General features: G+C 48.1%; 1 protein-coding gene across 1 annotated transcript in view; it reads left to right on the top strand.

Annotated features, from left to right (window-relative positions):
* LOC147886979 (uncharacterized) overlaps positions 1-26,898 on the top strand; it is an 874,612-nt gene that overhangs the window by 802,585 nt on the left and 45,129 nt on the right. Inside the window, exon 37 of the mRNA XM_087394085.1 lies at positions 26,384-26,776. Within this exon, the coding sequence (XP_087250211.1) occupies positions 26,384-26,776 (393 nt within the window). The remainder of the gene's footprint in view (positions 1-26,383; positions 26,777-26,898) is intronic.

The following is a 26,898-nucleotide window of genomic DNA, read 5'->3' as shown; positions in this document are numbered from 1 at the left end:
TCCCCCTCTCTTGCGCTCAACTCTCTCCCCCTTTTACCCCTCCTCCCTTCCCCTCTTCTCTCTCCTACGCCATATCCCCCTCCCTCTCTCCTACGCCATATCCCCCTCCCCCTCTCCTGCGCTACAGCCCTTCCCCCCTCTCCTGCCCTACAGCCCCCTCCCCCTCTCCTGCACTACAGCCCCCTCTCCTCTCTCCTACGCCATATCCCCCTCCCCCTCTCCTGCGCTACAGCCCCCTCCCCCTCTCCTGCACTACAGCCCCCTCTCCCTCTCCTGCGTTGCAGCCCCCTCCCCCTCTCCTGCGCTACAGCCCCCTCCCCCTCTCCTGCGCTACAGGCCCCTCCTCCCCCTCTCCTACGCAACAGTCCCCTCCCCCTCTCCTGCGCAACAGGCTTTCCCTCCTCTTCCCCTTTACCCCCCACCTTTCCCCTCTCCCCCTCTCCTGCGCAACAGTCCCCTCCCCCTCTCTTGCGCAACAGCCCCTCCCCGCTCTCCCTTTACCCACCACCCTGCCCCTCCCCCTCTCTCCTGCGCAGCCCCCTCTCTCTGCCTACATCCCCCTCTCTGGAGCAACTCTCCCCCCTTCTCCTCCCTGCACCCTCTGAATCACCTCCCCTCCTAGCTCCAGCCCCCTAATCTACATCCGTCCTTTTACTCTCCCTCTCCACCGACACCCCTTCCTCACTCTTTTCCTCTCCATCGAAGCATGGGCCTGCACTGGTGGCTCTGCTAAGGAATCCTTTCGTAGCAGAGTCCGGGTTTAATCTCGACATCAACACCTCCTCCTCCCTCCTTGCCTCTCCAGACCTCGACATCGACACCCCCTCCGTACTCTTTTCCTCTCCATACGACGCCATCGTTCATGCCTACCCGTGCCTCTCGCCACAAGTACAAACCCAGATTACCCCGCGATACTTTATTCGTTGACTTCCATCGGGCTCGAGCAGGCCACACGACAGGATCGGGACCATCTTCCATGGCATCACTTGGCAAACGCACCACTGATGACCTGGGTGCCGGGTCTACACCACAAAGCACTTCGAAACGACCTCGAGCAGTTGCAGATTCACCTCCCTCCGACAGGATCACTATCATATCGGATGAGGAGCTATCTCCCTTTTCGAGTTCCTCTGATTCAGATCATGGAGGCTCTGACTATCTGCCCCCCACAGGTACAATCAAAACACCATCCAAGGCATCCAGTGGGCACAGTGGTCACAGTAACGGTGGCGATGATTTGGCCCCACAAAGTACGGCTTGTGATCTTCCACCCCCAGCTTCATCCTCCTCGATCATTCGGGTGGTTTTCAAACCTTTCCTCGATCCCACACTCAAGCTGTCTAGCATCTTGTAACCTGATGAGATAGCCCGCATGTCTCTCGTGGAGTTTGATGATGTCACACTTCCCCAGGTGGACGTCCAAATGTGTACTGCATTCATTCAGTCTTATGACTTTGCAACAGACACATTCGGATTCTTGAATTCCCGTCACATGTTCACTCCTAGTCTCATATCCACATATCTCCGTCTTCCCACACTTCCCTTTTTGCCACCTCACACTGGCTCACCCACATTCCTGTCCTTCTTGTCTACCTGTAAAACTCATCGCAGAGGACATGAGTGCAAGAAAGTTCTCGAGGGAAACAGCCGAGAGGCGCTTCTAGCGAGGTATTTGTTCACACACTTCTACTCTGCCCCAGGCCACTTCTTCATCACCAAGGCGATCCATTCTGCCTTAGACTCCATCCTCTCGGTCACTCCCTATGATTTCGCCTCACTCTTCTACTCTGCCTTTCGTAACACAGTTCGCAAGCGTCGGGGCACATATACCTGTACTTGTGGGCCCCACCTCACCTTCTTACTTCATCAGTGGAAGGCCAACCCTCCGCCCATTGTCACAGGTCGCCTCCCTTCCACATCTCTCTCCCCTCCTGTCACCCCCTCTTCCACATCGTTCACTGTCACTTCCAGTGTTCCTTCCCCCGGGACTGCCTCTTCTCCTCTTTCGCTCAAAAGGACACCTCGGCGCGCCACCTCATGAAGTCTGCACCGGAGCTTCTTCAGCATATTCTGTTACCGGTGCCACCGGGTTACCATCAGTGACATGTCTTGTATCTCCATCAGTCGTGCCCGTGCCAGGACTTGCCTCTCCATCAGTCACACTTGTCCAGGCTTCTCCAGCGATCTCCAGACTTTCCATGGGAGGGATTGCACCAGGTACACCTCCTGTTGTACCAGTGACAACGACTGTTGTACCCGGGACTTCCTCGACAAGTGTATTGTTACGCAGGACTGCAGCTGTTTCGTCTTCACCCCCTACCACTTTCACCGATGCAGTCATCACCACAGTTCAGGCGACCTCTGACCATGTTTTGGACCAGGTATTGGACCTGAATCTTAGCCTAGGACCCGACTCCCACTCCCATGGGCTTTCTCAGGAGATGTCATCCCAGGGTGTACTTCACATTTCAGCCTCCCCAGGCAGAGACAAGACTAGAGACGGGAGTGGGAGCCCCTCTCGCAGAGATGCTCCATCGGCCACTTCAGCATCAGAGGAGGTATTTGAGGGAGGGATTCTGCCCAAATCTGTGGATTGCCCACCCCTTCATGAAAATGATATGTTCACAGCTTACATAGCTGCTTCATCGGGCCCACCTCTTTCAAATATTTCCCTGGTGGAAAAACAGAATGAAGATTACAGCCAACTACTATCTGTCCTTCACAAAAAACGCTCACCAGTATGTGGGAAAGAGGAGGATCTCACTCAAATCTTCACCATTCCCTTGCAGGACTGCCTTGCACAGAACAAAAAGATCTCCAGGGCCCCGACATGTTTTGTGCACTTGGACAAATTGGCACCTATAGGAAACCTGTCAACCGAGGAAGAGGGAGCTCTTCCTGACATGTTTGAGGAATTGGGGGACGTCATTAATTTGGCGGACAGGATGAATTACAGCGACAGGTATGTGTGGATGAAAAGGTCCCTGCATCTTGCTCAGCGTATCATGGATGACACCTTCACGCAGCTTGGGACAGCGGTCTTCAATTCCACAGGTTATGCTCATAAGCTCCTCTCTCAACAGCAACATTTAAAGTTAGAATTCGAGAGAGCTCAGGCAGCCCAGCAGCGCGCCACTAGCGTGACACTTCGACAACAGGAGGAAAGGTGGCAGAAAGAGAAGGACTCAGCAATACATGAGCGTGACATCGCTTGGAATATTCAGAAGGCTGCCCTTGAGGATCGCCTCCATAATCACAGGCAGGAATGGGAAGCAGCAATGACATCTTTACGCAGCCAACATGCTGCAGCTCTGGCAACTTTGCACAGCCAGCATGTCACGGAGGTGACCAGACTTCACCAGGAGATTACCAAGTTAAAAGAGTCTTTGTCTTCCTCCGAGATTGCCAAAGAAAAATCAGAATCCAGAGTGGCTGAATTGGAAAAGAAGCGTTCATCCATGGAGGAAGAATTCACAGCTCTTCGGATGCAGTTGGCCACCCTCCAGACTTCCCAGTCCACCTTGCAAGAGCAAAAGGATCATTACTACCGGCGATACCACCGATATAAAGACAAGTATGAAAATCTGAGAAATGTGATGGACACGCTTGAGTGTGAGGAGGAAGCACCCCATCCACAGATACCTATGACTGAGCCAGAGCAAAGGGATGCGCAAAAAGCCACAGAGCCAAATACGAAGGCGGAAGAGGAGAAGGCAGAGGAACAGGCTGCAGCTTTACCACCCTCTGTAATCTCATAGAAGAGTTGATACATGGCTGTTGGTGTTTGGGTTTTTTTTTTTTTTTTGCACTGTTAGATTTTGCCAAGCTGTTTGGCCCTCACTATAAATATCAGTGTTTTACCTCAAGATGTACTCAGTTTTTTCTGCAATTTTCCATGCTGTCCCTTGTAATACAGCAGTTTATTTTTCACATCTCCACTTAATACAAATCTTGGATTACTCCCACGGCCAACCACATGGTCTGTACTCTTTCCTTTTCCCACTCCATCACCATATCCATGGTTTGAAAGTTCATCTTTATTTTTCTTTGACGGATTCGTCCAACCTTTCTATTCACCGGGACGGTGAATGATAGTGGCAAGGGAAACTGTTACCTTATCACACGACCACCTGTCGACAGGCGTTGACCACATGACGACATCTGTTGACTACATGTTGACCATGTGTCAACACAAGTTAGCCACGCGATCACACGGGTTCATCCAGGAGTACTGTCCGAGGCTGTCAACCACAGGTCGACACATGTTAGCCACAGGTCGACACATGTTAACCACAGGTCGACACAGGTCAACCACAGGTCGACACATGTCAACCACAGGTCATCAAGAGCTGCGCACATGGAGAGTGAGCTTAGCACATGGAGCAGTCAGGAGTATTTATATTACACAGTGGTTCAGTGATACAGTGGTGCAGTGGTGCGGTGAACCAGCTCACCTGCACATGGAGAATTTATACCATCAGGCTGGCGAGTCAGGGAGTCAAGAAGTCGCCGAAGCCATCAAGAGAGCCAGCGGTGCAACGGCTATCCTCAACAGCTAAGGAGATAAGAGGATGACCAATGGGAAGAAAGAGGGGAGATTCTCAGCGAAGAAGGGACCCTCCAAGGCGGGGGATGAGGATGAAGGAGAAGGGAGAGAGAAAAGGAGGCATTCGGCATTCGGCACGAGAGCGAAAGGGAGGAGAGTGAGGAGAGATAGAGGCTAGAGCTACGAGATCGCCAAGGAGCGAATGTGAGAGACTTGTGTGTACCCTTTGTCTACTATGGGGATAGACCTGTGTATTCTGGTGATTTGCGACTTGTGTATTCTTGTGACTTGCGACTTGTGACCTGGGGACATGTCCAGTGATATGTACATTGGCCAACTCGGTCACTTTCTCATCTCTCTTGTCTCTTCCGGATATGGGGATTGTTCACCAGTGTAGGATTTTCTTATTTTGCTTATGTTGTGGAGTTCACCGGTGATTGTCACTTAGCATAGTGCACTCGTACGAGTGCACTCGTACGTCGTCGTTCACTGCAGTATAGCATACGACACTCGCACACTACTGCACGGTGCGCTCTGCACGATCCATTGCATTAGAGCATTGCACAACTCATGCTTCTCACGCCAGTGGCCTTTGGCCTCCGGTAACACCTCCGGAAGGATAGGAACCCCTCCCCTCAAACATCCACCCCCCCCGAGGGTTAGGGACCAGGCTTCTCCAGAGGATCCCGTTAGATTGTAGGTCCAACATTCGCAGCCGCCCGCATGCTAGCAACATTCTCTCGACGTTTGGATGATCGAGTTCCCGACAGAGCGCTTGGACACGGTAGTAGCAGAGGAGGAGGCCCATACTTCCGGTGCACTGGGACAACAACAGCAAGGAGATCTAGCCTTTCCTCTGTCCCCTCCCCCTCCTGCCCCCCTAGATCCCTCCCCACCTCCTGAAACCTCCCTCGCCCCTCCCTCTGCCTCCTGTCCCTCTTGCTATGGTCACCCTCACCACCCGCCCCCCCTCCCCCGCCTCTTCTTCCTCCGCCTTTGAGGAACCATCAGTTCCGCCCTCCCCCCCCGATCCCGTCTAGGATCCCCTACTTTTCGGCAAGGACAAGGGCACGTCCTCCTCAACCTCCTCCTCATCATAGCAGATTGTCTCCAACCTCCCAGCTTCTAGGCGGGCTCCAGCAGGGGGGACTCGTCCTCCCAGTCATCCTCAGCTCCTCAGCTTAGAGCGTCCCCTGTCGAGAGATGTTCCTGGAGATTGGGTCCCCAGAACTACCTCGAGATACCAGATTCCTACCCCCTACCACTAGAGATTACATTATTGATCTTGAAGCCCAGAAAGGGGGTTCAATCGTCCCATAGGGGCAGAGAAGTGGAACCCACAGCTGTTCGACACCATGCTGAGTGACCAGTTGTTGCATGAGTGGGTGGGTCCGTAGGGTTTGGACTTATGGCTCGACCATGGTGCTGGAGTACATTTTTAGCTGGGTTTGACTCGAGAGCAGCCAATCTGCGGTCTAGTAGTAGGATTGATCCATGTCCCTCTCGAGGTAAAACTTGATCTTGCATACTACTGGCCGATCTAGAAGTGTGCTGAGATATTTGGGGGTAGATGTCTCATTCACGTTGCAGTGGGCACGGAAGATAGACGCGACACGTTGGTACGTCGACGTACAGACTTTTTTTTTTTGGTGAGAAGAAATCTTTTATTTCTATGGAATAATTACATTCATAGCTGCTTCAAAAAACGAAGTAGCTACTACTCAACAAAAGATCTCACTATAAGCTGTATACACATCTTGATCAATCAAACGAGTCTGAAAACAATCGTAGAATGATTGTTGCAGAGATCGTTTGAAGAAAAGAAAGGATGAAAATAGTGGATCACCAAAGACTCTATGATTTCTATCCATCCATAAAGTCCATAGGGTCCAATATCGCACCCATACAAAAAATAAATCAAAACCCTGTCTCTGGGGATGAAATCCAAACAACCAGAAAAATCTGCCAAAAGTAACAGTAGGAAATCACTGTCGAAGCCTCTGTCTGATGAGAGCAATGAGATCAGAAGTGTTTAGACAGGACCAAAAGATATGAAGCACTGATTCAGTAGAGTGCGAGCATCTGGTGACAAACAGCTGAAGCAATATGTCTGTGTGCGAGTAACTGTCCAGATGGAAAAATGCCAAGGAGAACTCGCCATAGGAAAAGCTGTTGTCGAAGAGGGACTTTGTAATGCCAAAGGAGACGCAGCCTTTTTCTCCACCACTTCATTGGACGATCCATATGCCAAACAGTATTTGCTTTGTTGGAAATCCAAGGTGGAGGTAATAACACTTTATATAGTGATGACACTGTAATATGTGAAAGCTTCAAAGGACGGACATATGAGGAAGGAGAGCATAAAATCCAATCCTCAAGCCGATGCTGAATTTCTAAATGAGGTACCGGCAAGTACGGTTGGAGCATTGCTGAAATTTTATGCCATAAAGGACGATAATGAGCTCCCAAGCCATATTTGCGAGCAGCCAAAGAAAAAGATAGAATTGTGCCATCATCCTGAAGTACATCCGCCACAGATGAAATGCCTTTGAAGGAGAGAAAATAAGAACGTCGGGGTTCTTGTATGGCCAAAGGTGGATGGAATACTTTAGACCAAAAGAGATTCTCTACCCTCAAAGAGTTGCCTGAGAGAGAGTCCCTGCCTTTCCATTCCAAGTGGGATAGAATATGTTTCCAATTAAGAAGCAGAGAAGAGACAAAAGGGCATCCTCTGATCTTGCCTTGGATAGAGCCAAATAAAAATTCCCACTGAGTAGGCTGCCAATTCCCAAAAGCAGATGTATGAAGATGTAATAAGAGAGAGCGGATCATAAAAGCCCAAGGCTGATCTCCTTGTAGAAACTGCATCATCATTTTCCCCCTGTGAGCAAGCAAGTGCATTTGAATATTGAGAATGTTCAGACCCCCGTGCATCTTTGGAGAACAGAGACGATGCATGGAGAGTAATCTGAGACTTTTCTTGCCATGTTTTGAACGCCAGAAAATTTCCATGATAGCTGACATAAATGATACCAAATCTGCCTTAGTGAACATAGTGAGAGGCAGATAAAATTGTATGTATGCTATCAAAATGGATTGTGTAATTCACAGACGAACATGTAATGGCCAAGTTGCAAGCTTCCAATATTCAAGTTTTGCCCTTAACTTTACTAGCACCCAATCAGTTTGTTGTGAACGGGTGAGTCCCCAGCCTAGAGGATAACCAAGATGTCGAATGAATTGAGAAGCAGGGACAATTTCCCCAGGCCACAAAAGGTTGTGCCAGTCCTGTGCATGTAAAGGCAGCAATTTTGATTTTTGAAAATTTACCTGAAGGCCAGCAGCCAATCCATATGTAGAAAGAGCATGCATAATCATGGACAGATCAGCCCGAGTATTTTTTGGAGTAAAGAAAGAATCATCAGCATATGCTTGAGCAATCATGCTGCGACTGCCTAGAATCTCCAAACCGTGCAGCTGGTCAGTGTCCAAGAGGTGATCTAGATATTGAAGCAGTGGATGGGTGGCTATGGCAAAAAGTAAAGCACTCAGTGGACATCCTTGTCTGACAGAGCAAGCAAGAGTCCAGGATGGAGAAATATCTCCTGAAAGCATGCAGTGTAGCCTGGTGACAAAGGCTGCAATTCCTTCCAAAGGTCAACCAGATTCGAATGTAAAAGTAGTTGAGACCATGCATGCCTTTCAGGAGATAACATATGATCGTGGCTGGAAGTGTTGTCTCCCTGTTGTGGAGCATTATTGAAATCCCCACCTATGTAGGCATGATATCTCCACGGGTATTGTTGCATAGCATCCCAAATTACAGTTCTATCTCGAGATGACTGAGGTGCATAAACTGAAGCAAATTCAAACACCTCTCCTCTAATAATGCATTGAAGAACAAGCCATCTGCCTTTGTTGTCATTTAATGCAATGACTGGTTGAAGCTCATGTTTGATCAAAAGGACAACCCCTGAGAAAGAGTGCTCCCCAGCATAGAAAATGTCATACCCACAGTAGTGTCCTGTCTTGCCTGCATAAATATGTTGGTTGTGCTCTTGTAATGCCACTATGTCAGGCTGAAATCTGTTGATGTACAGCCACACAGATTTCCATTTCCTACTGTCACTCATGCCCTGGACATTGAGTGTAAAACAGGTGATGTGAGCAGTCATATATACAGATATTTATAGTAATGTAACAACTATGTACAGCAGCAAAAAGTATAAGGTCAACCTTGCAATTCTATCTCAGGGTCGAGGCCTCGCCCCTGAGCAGAAGTAGTCGCCTGAGAAGTAGACAGCAAAGCAGCAACCTCTTCTTCAGGGAAGAGTGTTCTGCTGGCTGTTACTGCAGCCCATGTAATCCCAATTCCTATATTGATCTCTGGGGTGTTTCCGCTAGAAGATGCACCATTCCAAGTGCGGGGGGGTGGAATTCTTCGAGCAGAAATAACTTTTCTTGGGCTCTGCCAGCCATCAGTTAAAGGTTGCTTTCCTTTGGGCAAGGATTGAGTAGCAGGAGGTGAATGTGAAGTGAGATTCGCATGGATAACTACTGAATCTTTGCCTTTATCCTGACTTCCAGACTGCTGTCTACTGCTTTTATTTTTGTTGGCAATTGGAGTAGGAGCAGCTTTGGTGGGCATGTGGACTGGCAAGGTGACATGAGGCATTTTGTGTGAGTTCAGCGGACACTGTGAGGCCATGTGTCCAAACTTTTTGCATTCAAAACAGGCCCCTGCAAATAAGCCCCATTTGAGTTTATAAAATGCACTCCCCATGTTTACATTATTCACCGTGACTGAATAAGAGTCCGGTGTGGGATTATCAGTATCCCAGAGAATGCAAAATCTGTTTGAATTACCATTGGCCGTGGTGGGCAGACCACTTTACCTAAAGAGGCTGCAATTTTAGGCAAAAGTGCGGCCATGCATTGGGGGAAATCAACAACTTCAACCCAGATTGGGCATCTGTGTCTGATTAAAGCTGTCTAATTAAAGCCTGAAAGTCCCTTGTGGGAGACCATGGCAAGACATGCACCATTGGCTGCCCAAAAAAGAGAGGTGAATGTTCCAAAAGCATTTGTCTGTGGATCTCATCCACCATGATAATCTCAAAAAAGCCCCTGGCTGCATAGTGTACTTTACGAACAAAAGAGCCAGCCAATGTGCGTGTCAGCCAGTTGCCTATCTCTGCAGCAGGTGGCATCCGGCCTGGAAAGAATAATATAACTGCGTTCTTGGCATACTCTCTGACTGGATCCACAATTTCATCAACCTCAACCATGAGGCCAACTGAGGGAACCGAGTCTTTCCAGTCTTTTCTCGTATCTGCAAATCCTTCATGCATTACATCATATACTAGTTGAGCCTCAAGTGTGTCATGCATCGGGTCATGGTGACCCTCAACCTGCTTTTGCTTCTTGCAGGGAGCCGAGCGCTCCTTTTGAAATGTTTTTTCATATGAATACTCTGCCATGACTTGGTAAGAAAAGGAGCTTGAGGATGAAGTACCTGTAAGAGGGTAGAAGAAGCCAAAAAAACCAGTCCCAAAGAAATATCCACCGGGAGCTCACAAAAGAAGAGAGGAAGAGTATAGCTGTAAGGCAGGTAGGACAAGATTGTACGACGATGCTGAGTTGTACGGAGGTATGTACGGGCTGCAGTGAAAGAAAAAAGATAGTACGATGGTACGACTGAGAACGTGAAGATTGGCCTGTACGGGAAGGTACGACGTATGGAAAGGTACGGCGTATGGACGAAGTACAGAAAGATACTAGTGTACGGACACCGTACGGTAATCGTACAGACACAAACTCTTCATCCTCTGAACCCCCCTCGAAGTTGCAGAAGGTAGCTTTCTTGGAACAGGCTCCCAAGCACAGACGGGATTTGTTTTCTACTTCCCCCTCCTCATGAGTTGGACTATGGTGAGTTGGAATGTGTAGGGTTACATGATCGTGCATGGAGCCAGCCACAATATCTGATCCTTTTTCTCAGGAGTTCCAGAGGGCAATGATAGGTCGGACAGTGGGTTTCCTTCTGATTCACGAGTATATGTTTTCAGCAGCGAACATTGGACGCCACCATCAGCTCTTGCCAGGCACAGGCCCAGCACAGGGTAGGAGTGGAGGGGTCTGTATTTCAGCCTCGCAAGCAGTGGCCTTAGAGGTCTTCGATTAGGGGGAGCTCATAGCAAGTCGGGCAATCTGGATGGGCACCCACTTGTTCACGATGATGTTCTCACCAGAGGATAGTGTCTAGGAGACAGAGCCCAATATTAGTGCCCTGGAACATTTAAGTTGCTCGTCGCAGTCAAGTGATGGAGGGGCATCCGACGACTCCGACGGCTACCCTAGTGGCCATCTGGCAAGATATTATTTTCACGCTCCGCGCTACCTGGGAGTGCGACACGCCAAGTTCAAGAGAGATTGCTAAAAGGCGGGACCATTTCCGCAAGGTTTGCCCTTTAAGATTTCTATACTCTTTCCACTCGAGATATCCGCTAGATGTATAGAACATCTCCGTGGCTGTTAGCCCCTGTTCCAGAGGCAACCTAGGCAGTGAGCTGGTGCCTTGGGAACAGGCTGGTTGTTCTTCTTCCAACGACCTTGCATTTGAAATTACCAGTTTTCAGCTTCTTTTTTAGGGCTGAAAGCACTAGAGTTTATTTTCAAGCACTAATAGAAGTTTCTTTTCTCTGGGGAAAATTAGTGCATTACACGAGGAGTCGCCATTTCTGATCTCCATTGGTCCTCATGCACGGTGCCGCTCTATTAATATTCAGACTCCAGATACCTTGAAAGCCTCTAGGAGGGCCTCACAGAGGATGCTTTGTAGATATGGGTTTCTCATTTGCAGGGTCAAGTGTCATCTCCTTCACATGTGGCACCAGCCTTGTCAAGTGTTAGTGATTTCTATCATACTATTGATAACACCAGGAGACATTAGATTCTCAGGGAGCAGAGGAAAGAGGGAAGAGCAAGGAGGCCTACACATGCTTGGATTCAAGAGCACCTTGCTATAGCAAGGGCTCATTTGCAAATTTTGCTAGATCAGAAAGCAGACAATGCCTTTCAAACTCGAGAATCCAAAATTTCTTGCTCGAGAATCCTTTTGGAAGAAGAGTTAATAAACACTTCTTGTTTACTCTTGGTCCTAGGCAAGGTAGAGAAAGTATATCTCAGCTTATTGACTCTGATGGAGTTTTGTAGACAGATGCTAATGCCGTTATGTAGATTGATAGCTTTTGAAGCAATACACACTTAATTCAGCCAGAGAACCTCTCACATAAAATATAAGATACACACACAAAATGACGACTAACTCTCGTTCCTATCTCTGCGCAATAAGTTCTGTTAATCACACAATTATTCAGGAATGAAATCCGATTCAAAACCTCATATAAATCCTTGACTGAAACAAGCCTCAACCCTACGGGGTTTGTTGCCTATTACAAGTCCTCTAAATGACTTCTATGCCTAAGCCTAAGAGCAACTGCTAGATGCGACTCCCACAAGCTTGAGAGCCTTGACAAAAAGACAGATCTATCTGATCCAACATTCATATACTGATCAGTGAGAGAGACATCGGTCGCCGCCCTCGAAGACACGTGAACCTTCAACAAACACTTGCTGTCAACCAAATACCAGACACGTGTTCACCATGCATAGGCTAGTCTCCATATGCTTGCATGGTCCAATCGTCTTCTAGCAGCCACCTCACGAGCATGTGAATGAAACACGCGACCACCCAGCCAACCTTCTGAAGAGCAAAAGCGACTCCTAACATTTAGATCCCTAGTGAAGGAATCTCCAACATACCCCCCTGAATCCGAACAAGGGGTGATCAACCAAAAATGTGGACATTGTAGTCCACTAATTTCACAGGTTTCATAGCCCATAAACTGTTGTGACATCGTAGTCACAGGACAGACACCAACTAAGTTGAATCAAGGCTTCATAGCCTGTCTTTTGCATAGTTCTCGAGCATTCTCAAAAAGCCCAAACCTGATCCTTTTCAAAGTCCTCTGCTGACACTAAATCTGCCTCCTCCTTTCGACTTGCTTCTGCCAAATGAGTGCTCTCCTTCGTCTTGGAGCTTCATCCTTCTGCTTTTTCAAACAAAAACTTTCTATATGGCCGGGTTTACCACAATAATAGTAGGCTCGTCTTTGCCTCCTTCCCTTGTCTTTCATCAAGTAAGCATGATCACTGAGCGGTTGCTGAGCATCTTCACGCTTCTCCTCACTCAACAGAAGCAACACACAATCTAGAAAGCTTGCCTCATCATCAATCCTTAAAATTCGAACTGTGTCCAGCATACTTGGGTGGAAAACTTTTGATAAGAATTGCCTTCTGGTTGTCATCCTCTACCTTAGATCCCAAATCATTAAGCTGCCTTAACAAACTCTGTAGTCTGTTCAAGAATACTCCAAGGTCTTCTACCTCGTTCAACTTCAAATCATAGAGCTCCTGTTTGAGCAGCGCCTTTGAATGTTGCATTTTTACATCAAAGAGTGTCTCCAGTAGTGCCCAGTTGTCAGTTGCACTCTTCAAGATATCTAGATGGTGGAAATACTCAGCTCCTAGCGCTCGTCCCATCATGCCAAGAGCCCTTTCATTTTTCTGATCCCAAGCTGAGGCCTTCTCTCCATCCACTCCAGAGCTCTTTGGTTTCTTCTCGGTCCCTGAGACCACTCCCCAAAGATTTTTATGCATGAGCCACAATTGGGTTGCTCCTTTGGCACCACAATCAACGCTCGTTCAGCTGCTTATTTTACTGGTCGACAGGCTTCAGCTAGGACATGCAAGATCTCACATTCACTATGAAAGCCTGGATCTCCAATGAAACCTTCTACCATGGCACTGATACCAATGATGGATTTTGAAACAATACACACTTAATTCAGCCACAAAACCTCTCACATAAGATATAAGATACACACATAAAATATTGACTAACTCTCGTTCCTATCTTTGCACAATAAGTTATGTTAATCACGCAATTATTCAGGAATGAAATCCGATTCAAAACCTCCTATAAATCCTTGACTGAAACGAGCCTCAATCCTACGGGGTTTGTTGGCTATTACAAGTCCTCTAAACGACTTCCATGCCTAAGCCTAAGAGCTGCTAGCTGCGACTCCTACAGGCTTGAGAGCCTCGACAAAAAGACAAATCTATTTGCCTCCAACATTCATATACTGATTAGGTGAGAGAGACGTCGGTCGCTGCCCTCGAGCACACGTGAACCTTCAACAAACACTTGCTGTCAACCAAAGACCAGACACGTGTTCACCATGTAAGCATAGGCTAGTCTCCATATGCTTGCATGGTCTAATCGTCTTCTAGCAGCCACCTCACGAGCACGTGAATGAAACACACGACCACCCAGTCGACCACCTAAGAGCAAAAGCGACTTCTAACATTTAGATCCCTTGTGAAGGAATCTCCAACACAGATAGCTACATATCTTTATGCCTCCCTTCTTTTAGCAGATCCTGATTCACCCAGAGATGATGCCAGACATAGGATTTGGGAGAGAATTCCAGTATTGAGTCATGCTCTCTAGATGTTGTTCCCGCCTTACCTTTCAGATTGGTGCATGCCTCCATAGATTAGTCCTTGGACATACTGGCTAGTATTTTACGTGGCACATTTGGAGAGCTAGATGCATTGAGGCTATGGAGGGATCTTAGGTTGACCCTGCTCACACATTGGCCACGATTTGGACGGATACGACTGACACTTCGATGGCCATTTGGGCTACCACGCAGGGTTCTTTCTGGGCTGCCACTGCCAGGAGGACTTCTTTCCTTAGAGAATGGAGGGCTTCCCCCTTCTTCTGAGAGATGACTATAGGGCTGAGGTGAAAATTTCAGCCTCCACCCTAGCTTTTTTCTAGCTCCTTTTGAGGAGTTTTTTCTCTCACGCTTGCATGATGTACTTCCGCTTTCAAGCTTATGCTTGGCGGGTTTCTTTCATACTCAATAGAAATCTTTTCATTGAAACAATAAAATATAAAAAATCTTCCCCAATTAGGAGCTCTGGTGGGCTTCTAGCCTCTAATAATGAGCTAAAATGTCATGGCACTATTGATTGTGTAGTGAAAGAAGGGGAGGCTCTTCTCTCGATGCCCTGCATCAATCCACTCCCACTCCTTGCGGTCCTACTGCAAATACTTTATGGGACACCTCCATAGAGCCAAATCCTTCATGCGCCCAAGGGAATGTGATCTGGGCTGGGATCTAGATACATTCTTGAAGCCAAAAAACACTACTACACATGATCTAGACCCTGACAGGCTGAAATGCAACATCGTCAAGGATATCATCTATAGACCTGGACAACCTACCCCTAGATGAATATCAAAGACCAAGGCATCCCCATCTGAACGTCGTAGTCCTATGACCTGAAGTGGGACACCTGATCTCGTAAAGGCCCCAAGCCAAGTAGACCAAAAATGAGGCTAATCACCTACAAGAACTGAGCCCAAGTGTGTGGTTGCATCAATTGTCTTCATGCACTTCCTCTTAGGTGACTTGCTAATTGGACTCGAGGACTATCTGAAGGGGGGGGGGGAGCGGAACAAAATCATTAAAGCCAGCCCTCGACATGAACGGAACAAAACTCCAACCACATGACACAGGGTCCGGTATACTAGGTGAAGGGAGAGGAGGGGAGGAGAACACAACGGGAAGAGATCATAGAGCAGCGAGCAGAGATGGGAAGAAGCATAGTTCATTAGAAGGAATGAATCATACACTCATGAGAGTTACACCAGATGACTGATACACCAAGAGAAGATATACACGAGGTGAGCTCTTGACTCTAGCCTCTCTCTCTCACTCACACCCTCCGCCTCTGCTAGAATGTCCCTCCTTTTCTCTCGTTTCCCCATCTTCACCTTCTCCTCATTTGCTCCCCTTCGCTAGAAATCCCCTTCCTTCTTCCTATTGGATGTCTTCCTGCAACCTTAGCCGTTCCGCCGTTTCTCGGCCGCTTCATCCTTGATGGCTTCTGCAACTCTCCAGTCTATTCTTAGTTAGTGAATCCAGTGCTCCATGTGTACTCCTGTCTATTTCATGTGCTTCTGACAGTAGTTGGTTGCGAGGGTTGGTGCACCACCTATACCTCTTAATTGTTGGACTGCTTCCCATGTGCACCAACAGGTGTACCGCCTGTGCACCTGTGCACTCTCTTAACTGCTACAGTCCAGTGCGCTAGTACTTCACTCTGATCAACTTTGACCATGGTCAGTTGAGGTTGAGGTTTGGTACTCCTCAGCTGCTCCCATCATATCCAAGTCATGTAGAGGTCTTGTACAAGTCATGTACTGTTAAGTCATGTCCAAGTCATGTACTGGTCACTCCAGAGTGACCAAGATGTGAACACATGTGGACACAGTGTGACTAGGTGTGACCAAGGTCTAACAACCTTGGCATGCTGCTCAGGTGACCATGATGTGACCCAGGTGTGACTCTTGGTGGGAGTCCGTGGCCGAGACCCAGAGTACAACGACGACCAAGTGAAAGGTTTTCAAAATCCATCCAAGAAAGCACAGAGGAAGCGGGACCTCTCTCCCATCTAGATCATTGCATATAATGGCAAGTACCAAGTGGTCTGCCATGATGATCAAGTGTAATGTCATTCCACATGACTTGTATTCTTTTCGAGAACTCGTTTTGAGTCCCAAGACATGCAGAATCACTTGTCTTGCCTCTTGCATCCTCATATTTTAGTGCAGTCGCAATTGCATCATCAAGCATGTTAGCAAATCTGACAAGGTTCCTCCCTTTATCTCAGTGATCTCTCCTATCACCCTTGAGCATTATCCTACTAGGACATAAGAAATGGAAGTTCTTGCCTCCCTCTCGTCCATTGTGCCATTGTACCCGAGATTTTCTAATGGCCTTAAAGTTGACGCATTACATCAAATGGCAAGAAGCAGAGCTTTCAGCACAATGATTTATAAGATCCGTCGATCCAGTTTCCAAAGAGGGCCATAACCTAAATCTGCAAAAGTAGATGGCATTCTCTTTTGTTTTGGTTTCTAGCTCCCAACAATTGATAGAAACTTGTCACGAAGCATAGCTGAGCGTTCATAAATTGGGCTGCGTTGTTATCCAAAAATCAAAACATCCCAAAGCTGGAACACCAAGAGAACAAGAGCTGCTGCTCCTCCCCGTTCCCCTGCTGCTCCCCCTCCCTCAGCCCGTCTCTCTCCCCCCTCAGCCTGTCCCTAGCCCTTCCCTGCTGCTCCCCCCCCTCCCCCCCTGCTGCTCCGCCCCCTCCCCCCCTGCTGCTCCGCCCCCTCCCCCTGCCTGTCCCTCGCTCCCTCCCTCTGCTGTCCCGCCCCCTCTCCCTGCTGTCCCGCCCCCTCTCCCTGCCTTCGTCCCCTCCCCCCTGCTGCTCCGCCCCCTCTCCCTGCCTCCGCCCCCTCCCCCCTGCTGCTCCCCCCTGTCCCCTGGTGTCCCGCCCCCTCTCCCTGCCTCCGCCCCCTCCCCCTTGCTGCTCCGCCCCCTCTCCCTGCCTCCGCCCCCTCCCCCCTGCTGCTCCCCCTCTCCCCCCTGCCTCTGCCCCTTCCCCCCTGCTGCTCCGCTCCCTCTCCCTGCCTCCGCCCCCTCCCCCTTGCTGTCCCGCCCCCTCCCCTGCTGTCCCGCCCCCTCCCTGCTTGCTCTCCCGCCCCCTCTCTTCCTCTCTCTCCTCCCTTTCTTCTCCTCTCCTTTCCTCTCTCAGCCCCTCCCTCCCTCTCAGCTTGCCCCTCTCCCCTCTCAGCCCCAGCCCCTCTCCTCCTTCCCTCCCCTTCCCCCCTGCTTCCTCTTAGCCTCCTTTCCCCTCCCTTGCCCCTCGCAGCTTTTTTGGAACGGAAGGAGCTTTTTTTTTCTATTCGAGTCGGCCTCCTCACCTTGATTGGCGATGGATTCTCCGTCAGCCAATCCTACTCCATCTCCACCGGCCGCGAAAACTATCACTTTCTCTAAAGACGAGTTGCAGCAGCTCAAGAAGGATGTAGAGATTGAGTGCTCTACCACTTTGCTAGCACGCATCTTCGGGTCTCACCCTTCCAGATCCCAAGCCAGAGACTGGATGCTTGCGGCTCTCTCCAGACCTCGCTCCTCGATTGGTAGATGTTCGCCTTCTGGGACGAGGTTTTTTCCAGGTTGTTTTTGACACTCCAGAGGCTGCGAGCACTGTGCTCAAGGCCGAGTTTTTACACCTGGGACACAGGAAGATCTTCTTTGAAGCCTTTCACCTTGGTTTCGACCCAGTAGAGGCAGATAAGAAGTTCTTCTCGCTCTTCATCAGGTTCCCCGGGCTTCCCCAGGTTTACCATCGACTTCTTTCTGTTATTGGGGAGCATTTTGGCGCAGTTGCTGAGATCCCACCCCTCCCTGGGTTGCCATTGACTGCAGCAGAGGCAACCAAGGCTGATGGGGTTCCTAGAGTTAGGGTCCTTTGCAAGGATCCTAACCTCGAGATGGACCACGTCATGATACAGCGCCCGGATGGTTCCTTTTTTCGCCAGAGAGTGGAGATTTCAGGCAGGCAGGACCAGTGCAGGATTTGCAGGACCTCGGGACACTTTGCCAGGGATTGTCCCAGGAAGAAGAAAAGGCCTAAGAAGCCCTCTGGTACAGCTACCGCCTCAGGGCATCGACAGGGGGGACAGGGGGGGGGATTAGACCCGGCACTTGCCCCTCGACCTCGACAGAGGGGTGGTACAGGTCCAGCTCCTGCTCCTCGTTCTTCACGTGGCGGTCCTGCTCAGTCAGGTGGTGGTACAGGTCCAGTACCTATTCCTCGGCCTCGTCAGGGGGGTGGTACAGGTCCTTCACCTGCTCCTCGACCCCCACCTCCCTCAGGCACACGCGACGCTTTACAGTGGGTTCCAGTACGTGTGCAGGTCCCTCCTTTAGTTCACGAGGGTACCTTAGTAGACTCTGCTTCACCTCGAGCTGTCCTTCCTGTCCCACCTTGCACAGTCCGAGACGCTGAAGCTTCGACCTCCTCCCCAGTTGCAGCTTCTTCCTTAGATCCAGCACTGCCAGATGTTCCTCTTGAGGACGGAGAGATTTCCGCGACTGGGCAGACACCGGGTAGAGAGCCTTCCTCACTCCCTCCCTTGGACAGGGGGAAGGGGATAGCTTACACTGTTGATCCTCTTCCCTCACAAGGGATCCTTCGTACTCCGGTGTCTGGATTGCTCCACAGGAACTCGTTTTCAGCCTTGGCAGAGAGTTCAGATTTCCTAGAGGAGGAGTTTGTGCCCGCTACTTTTGGGGAGCCAATGGTTGGATTTCCTGTTGACAGGGCTTCTTCTTCAGGTGCCAGGATTCTTTCCCCTATTGACTTTCCTCCACTGGGTTCCTTCCCTTCTTCCTCGAGCAGGAGGTCTTCCCCTGTTGAGGGGTTTGTTTCCGCCACTAGGTCGGGTAAGGTGTTCCACTCTACATCCTCCCGTCGATGAGGATTATCAGTTGGAACATACAGGGCCTAGGTGGCGTCCCACATCGCCGCCGTAGACAGCTGATCCGGGATCAGCTTCATCCAGGTGTTACTGGGGGTCCCATTGATATATTATTTATTCAAGAGCACAAGCTGGATTATAGAGATTGTGCCAAGTCAGGCAAGTTGCTTTCAGGACATACTTTTTGGTCGCCTGCTTTGGGCACTAGGGGTGGCACTTCTATTTCAGTTTCGCATTCGGTTCTCCCCTTAGTTGTTGGGCACGGAGTCATTATCCCCTCTAGAGCTCAGTGGATTATTCTTTTGATTGGAGGGCGTAAGGTTGGCTTCCTCAACCTATATGCCTCCAACATTAGAGGGGAACGTGTCCTTATGTGGAAGACTTTGCTCTCCTGGGCCCCCATTGTGGATTCTTGGGTGATTGGAGGTGACTTTAACATGGTCGAGTTACCTTCAGACAAAAAAGGGGGTAGAGAAGGCGGACTTCACTCTTTGGAGAGAGCAGCTTGGGATGCCTTCCTTTTCCATTTCTGTGGCAGAGATACTTGGTGTGATGATGCCTTTCTTATTCAGCCACAGTCCCTCCTGTTCTCTTGGTCGAACAGGAGGCAACAGATGCCTATTCATGCACGCATGGACAGATTTTATGTAGATGACTGGGCACTAGACAGAGGTGGATCGGTATGCATTGCTGCGGGGGTTTCCACCTCAGACCATTTCCCTGTTGTTCTGGCTATCTCAGAGCCTCACTTGAGAGGCCGATCTGCCAGCATCAGGATTCCAGATGCCTTTTACACAGAGGAGGACCTTACAGAGGCAGCCCTACGGATATGGTTTGCTCATGTCCAGGGAGGGCAGCCACATCCTTCACATTTAGCCGCTGCCCTCTCTGGTATTAGCGACTTTTACTGCTCAGTTGCTTCTACCAGAAGACGAGATATTCTCAGACGTGAGATTGGTGTTCGCCAGCAGTTAGCAGCTTTGCAGAGGGAAGAGCAGAAACGGCCTTCAGATGCTTGGATTCAGGAGCGCCTTGCTGCAGCAAGGGCTCATCTGCAGTTATTGCTTGATCAGAGAGCAGAGTATGCCTTTCATGCACGGGAGTCCTTTTGGATTCAGATGGGTGGTAGAGTCAATAAACACTTTTTCTCTACTCTTGGCCCTAGACATAGTAGAGAGAGTGTATCTCAGCTTATTGACTCACATGGGGTTTTACAGACAGAGCTAGATGACGTCTTACGCATAGCTTCAGATTTCTATGCCACCCTCCTTACTGCTGATCCTGAGACACACGATATAGAGGATGCTAGACGGCCTATTTGGCAGAGTATCCCAGTGTTGGTGAATCCGGATATGCAGGTTCTACTTGACGCACCTTTCACCAACACAGAGTTCAGGACTGCACTTTCAGCCCTTCACAAGGGCAAGTGCCCAGGTTTAGATGGCCTCACCCCGTCCTTTTTCATTGCATTTTGGGATATGATTGGAGACTATATTACTTCAGCCATGCAGGCCATTTGGGACTCTGGCGAGATGCCTGAATCGCTTACAGAGGGCCTCATCCACCTTATCCCAAAAGGAGGTAGCAGAAATTTATTGTCCCAGTGGAGGCCTATCACACTTCTGGGGACTTGTTACAAGATTCTGGCCAAGGCTATCAGCCTCCGATTGCAGCCACTTCTCCCTGATCTTATCCACGACACTCAGACGGGATTTGTGCATGGCAGAAGTATTTTTGATAACGTTTTTTCTTTCTGGGAAGCTTCAGAGTGGGCCATGCAGAGTGGCCAGAATCTTGCCATTCTACTGTTGGATTTTGAAAAAGCTTATGACAGAGTAGATTGGAGTTTTTTGGAGGGCACCCTTCTACGCTTTGGATTCACTGATGTTTGGATCAGAGGTGTTTCCTCTTTGTACAGATCAGCCCATAGCCAGGTACTTATTGGTGGGGTAAGGGGTGAGAGATTTCAGATTTCGAGATCAGTCCGTCAGGGATGCCCCCTTGCTCCTTTTCTTTTTTTATTCGTGGCCGAAGCTATGAGCATCTATGTTAGATCTCAAGCTGACATCTTTGGGCTGAGACTTCCTATCAGAAGAGAAGAGGAGCTGCTTGACAGTGAGTTGGCTGATGACACAGCGATTTATTTGGATGCCTCTCCACAGACATTGACTTCTTTCAGGACAGCATTGGATTTATTTTGCTTGGCGGCAGGGGCGCAGATAAATTGGCATAAATCCAATGGCTTTTGGATCAGTGATGAGGACACTCCAGTTTGGGGACTTGACATAGGGCTCACTTGGGTTCAGAGGGGTGTGCCTATCAGGTATTTGGGCTGCCAGGTCGGCTTGGGTATTTCTACCACGCAGCAGTTTGCTCCCGTGTTGGAGAGCATCAGAAGGAAGCTCCTCTTTTGGAGCTCAGCCAAGCTGGATCTTGCCTCTAGAGTTGTGGTGGTCAACCAGGTCCTCTTGGCCACGGCCTGGTTTATTTGTTCATGTTGGTGCCGTTCCAGGGACTGCATCATTCAGCTCAGAAGACCGATCAGGAACTTTCTCTGGAGTGGGCTTGATGGCACAGCAGATGCCTTAGCCAGAGTGGCTTGGGAGACCCTCATCCTCCCTACACAGGATGGGGGTCTCAATATTATTGATCCAGATTTACAGTGCAGAGCCTTACTTTGCAAGATAGTGGTGCGAGGACTTATGCCAGGACAAGAACCGTGGAAGGACTTTCTTATCAGCAGCATACAGAGGTGCACACCTTCCTCAGGAGGAGACTGGATGAGCAGTGTTAGATGGATCTTCACCTCAGCACACCTCAGATCACCTTCTTCCCCTCTCATGGTTGCCATTCTGAAAGCTTGGGCTAGTTTCAGAAGCTCTCTTCGGAGGATTCCTCCTTCCTCCCGGGAAGAGATTGATAGGCAGCCCATCATGTGGAACGACAGTATTTTAGATGATCGTGGCAGACCACTGGGTGCCTCACCCTACATGCAGTGGGCCAGGTGGGAGAGGGGACCTGCTTCTTCTTTAGGATCTTGGAAAGCCTTCCGTAGGCTTCCAGAGGAAACCAAGTCAAGGTTGACAGGACATCTCAGAGGGAGTGCAGGGAGGATCTTGCAGATTGAGACAGCCCTTCCAGAGGCTTGGATAGACACAGATGATAGGAGGATGCTTTAGTTTTCAGTGTCCAGGATGGTGGCAGATTGCTCAGATCTACAGATGATATATTGCTTGAGTCTGCTTTTCAGCCTATCAGGGTCGTAGGCCTTTTGATGCAGGGATCAGATTCAGAGTGGTTCTTAGACCCTGACCCCCAGTTACTCTCCACCGGGTCTTGGAGACTTTGGCTCTATGGAGGAGTTCCCATCAGGTATTTACAGTGGGACCCCGGAGAGTGGGAGTGGATTGACGCGGGGCATCGAGAGAAGACCATCCCCTTCTTTCGTTACACGGTCAGTAATGCCAGGATATTTCAGCTCAGTAGTAGAGACTGGAGACCCTCCAGAGTTCCTCATTGGGAGACTTTTGGTATTACTGCGGATCAGCAGAGGTACTTCTGGAGGAGGCTCTGGAAATCCCACAGGAATAGAAAGATCACTATCTTCTTTTGGCTTTCTATTCATGGAGGGATTGCAGTGAACCTTTGGAGGTCCAGATTCGGAGCCGACCCTACTTGCCCTCGTTGCCTTTCTGCTTCGGAGTCTATTCAGCATTGCTTATGGGATTGCAGACAGGCGAGATTGATTTGGATGGGGATAGCCAGGATCTTCAGTCACTTTGCCCATTCCCCACTCTTTATGACTTGGGGCTCGGTGGCTTGGCTTTCTCTTACAGGACCTCAGATTTTCTATGAGGGACTTGACTCCTCCCGGGCCATTTCGGTTAGACGTCATCGGGTTGAGCTCTGCTCGTTGGATGTGGTTCCACACCGTCCTTTTACAGCTGTACATGCCTCTGTGGATACTTCTTGGGAGATTATAGCGAGCATAGCAGCCTGGCATATCTGGAGATCCAGATGCACAGAGGCTATGGAGGGTACTCAGGTTCATCCCTCGCACACATTGGCTAGTATCTGGACAGACATCTGGACAGACATTGTACACACTCTGATGGCCGTATGGACGGGTATGCAGGGGGACTCCCGTGCAGCCTCAGCTAGGAGGGTTTCTTTCTTCAGGGAATGGAAGGATTCTCCTTTCTTCTCTGAATCTACTACAGGGTTGAGATGGCACTTTCAGCCTCAGCCTTGGTTTCTTTCCACCTCACTCTGAGGGGGTTTTTTATTATCCTCATGATTTCATGACGTATTCCGCTTTGAGCTTGCTCTCGCGGGTTTTTGTTCTTACTTAATAGAAGTCTTTTTCATGGAAAAAAAAAAAAAAAAATCAAAACATAGCCAACCACAGTGAGACATGGCAGGTTCTCAACCCCATCCGTCCACAGTCATTCACATTTCTAAAGGTGGTTCTTCATGGTACATGACATATTTTTGAAACTCGTAGACCCCTTGTATCTGCAGCTGATGTTTAAACTATTGATTTATTTCCTTGAATTCCATTCATTGTCTCTTTTTTGTCCTCACAGTAGCTTCATTAAAATATTCATTTTCTTCTCAAGGTTGGAACATTTTCTCTACAAAACATGGAAAAAGAACTGCAAAACCAATGGGACAAAGGAGAAGGTAAGTGAGGACATATTGGAAAGGAATCCCTTGGCGTTGATATTGCTTGTATTGCTGAGACCTTCTCAGGGTCCATCTCAATCCCTTTTGCTGAAATGATGGATCCAAGAGGTTTCACCTCATCTTTTGCTATATGACATTTATTGGGATTTAAATTTCCATGACCATCATCTATTCTCTTTAGAGCCAAACATGTCCTATCCAGATTTCTCCAACCAAGCTGTAGATGCAAAAGTCCCCCATAAAGACGTGTATAAATTTCCCCAAATAAGGCTCGAACACCTCACACATGAACTTTTGGAAGGTGTCTGATGCATTGAACAAACAGTAAGCATGACTCAGAAAGAGTAAGCTCCCTAGGGTGTCACAAACATCATCTTCCTTTGATTTTCCTCTGCAATGCGAATGTGGTACTACCCTGAGTACCCACCACATACAATACATCTTTGTCCAGCCACTTGATCTAAAAGTTTGTCCTAGAAAGGAAGGTGATAAAAATCGCTCTTTGTACAAATTCTCCATGGATGCATATCCACACAACACTCTCTCCCATTCGTTGGTGTGATTACTACAGACAACACCGCAACTAAGAGCCCATTTATCTCCTGATCTAGTAATTTTGCCTGAATCTCCCAGCTGGTTTAGCATCTGGCTTTAACTTGATTTCGTGTTGCACCATTGTCACACTGCACATCGGCCAGTAGTCAGCAAAAAAATGCTGAGGAAAACCATCAAGCATATCTAGACATTCCTCCTCTTTTGGAGCTTTCCATTGCAGATTTAGCAATTTTAGGAGTTTGCAGCCCTGCTCTTAGCTCTTTTATCAGCATCCTCTTCTTCTTGGGGCATTCTGGCTATATCCAGAGTCAAGCCAAAGAGACCTACAATTAATGTCTCAAACTCTTCTCAGGAATCATAGTCATTATATTCTGATGATTTCCCATCCTTCACAACCTCTTTCTGACCATCCTTTCAATTATACTTCACCTTTTTGTATCATCCTGTAAAACCAGCTCTCTAATGGCCCACTTTTGTACTGCCCCACTTGATACATCCATGTTCTTCCCAAAACAATTGGATAAACATTTCTGTCAGGCTTAGTTGGGAGCACTTGAAAAGTACACGATGCTGCAACATCACACACATCCATTCTGACAGCAGTGATTGCATCAGAGGACTCTGCCCTACAATTATCTGCCAGTTTAATCTTATACATGGAATGTGCATTCACTTTTCAGACCCACTTCACGCGTAGTCTGCTCACTCATGATATTGCAGCCCCTTCATCAACATATACATTCTTAACAGGCATACCATTAATCAATGCCATCACCATGGTGATTTGATTATTCAATTGAATCCTCACATCCTTCACATCCTTTTCTTACATTTCCGTGAGTAGATGCTTTTGCAAACTGCCATCTGAAGGCTCAATTGACCATAGTTAACTGTAGTATGGTTATATTTGCCTTCACATCATGCAAATCAGTTATCAGATCATAATCTTTCACTCCCTGGACCAGTCAGAAGTCTGCTAAACCAATCTTACAGCTGGATGACTTCTTCTTCTTCTTTCTTTCATACGCATTTCCCTCGTGCATATCATGAGAGCTAGAGCTCATTCCATCTTCATGCCCACACTTCCCAACAAATACCTCCACTTCTTGAACTCCCTTCACGCTACGTCCTTGCTTAGAATCTATCAAGGACACAGGTTTATCATCTTATTTTTTCCCGTTGACCCGTGGGGCAATCATATTTCATATGCCCCCTTTCATTGCATTCAAAGAAAATAATATTTGTCCAACCCGGGGAACCCTTGGTTCCATCCTAGGCATCCTGATCTATGGGGCCTGCACCAAATGCAGCTTGAGCTACTTAAACTCAGCCATCATTTTCTCCATCTTCTTTTCTATCTGACTCCCACTCGGGGTTGACATAGCAGCTGTATTATCCACTCTAGAGGGAGCACCCGCCACTACTGGTGTTACAGGCATGGGCACTGCAGATTATGCTTGTAATGAAGCACGCATGCACGTCATTCTCATGGAAAACTTATACTTTCTTATACTTAAAGAGTGTTACTTGTACACCATGCATCGTTTGCTTACTTTTGTCCAAAGAGTTTTAATTACCCTAATCGTCTTTTCTAGAGCATTTAAAACATAGTCCATCTTTCATGGCCTTCCTATACTATTCAGGATGTACCAAAAATCTCTCAGAAGCAGAATCCTTCTATACTTTTTTTTCCCCAATGAAAAGACTTCTATCAGGTATGAAGAAATCCCCAAGAGAAATGATCATGGCTCGTGATGAAGAAGCAGCTTTGACCGATATGCATAGTGCACGGGGATGGAATTGTATGGAGTACTGCTAGAGCAAGTGACAGATTCACAGCTCAAATCAAGCTGTTAACATTAGTGTCTAGGAATATTTTTTATCTATCATCATTTTCCTGACACATTACACCCAATTTTAGTGTACACAATGATAATGCATTCGCTGTATAACCTAAAACATTATGATGCTTATGCCCTGTTGCTATTCTTCTTTCATATAGTTGTTATTAATTCATCCAAAAGACATTATATTCTTCTTCCATAGTCTTACAAATTAAAGATGACGTGAATGTTCTTTCACATCGATCTAGATCTTAAACACAGTTTTTTAAAATCATGCAGAAGCTCAGCCGGGCAGAGAAACTGATTGGAGGATTAGGGGGTGAAAAAGTGCGCTGGACAAATGTTGGAGAAGAGCTTGGTAAAGTATATCGCAATTTGACTGGAGATGTCCTCTTATCATCTGGCTACATAGCATATCTTGGCCCTGTTACCTTGCCATATCGTGAAAAAGTTCTAAGTGAATGGATCAAAGTTTGTAAAGCTAAGAATATACCATGCTCCATTAATTTCAAGCTGGCTTCTAATCTTGGAAGTCCTGTTGCCATACGAGATTGGGTGATTAATGGACTGCCAAATGACACTTTCTCTATTGACAATGGAATAATAATCAGTGCATCTAGACGGTGGCCTCTCCTTATTGACCCACAAGGGCAAGCAAACAAATGGATTAAGGTAAATTTCTTCAATTAAAGCAGTATTTTGCGTTACTTCCAAAGGATGAATAACATCGGAGTATAATTTGTTCAAAACCACACTTTACTGCCCACCATATTCTTTCTAAAAAATATGGTGTT

The sequence above is a fragment of the Dipteris shenzhenensis genome, chromosome 23 (genome assembly GCF_047967505.1).
Source record: "Dipteris shenzhenensis isolate YYH24624 ecotype China chromosome 23, Dip_SZ_1.0, whole genome shotgun sequence".
Taxonomy (NCBI): domain Eukaryota; kingdom Viridiplantae; phylum Streptophyta; class Polypodiopsida; order Gleicheniales; family Dipteridaceae; genus Dipteris; species Dipteris shenzhenensis.
Note: the sequence above shows the minus strand (reverse complement) of the source record. Positions and strands in the feature narration are given on the sequence as shown.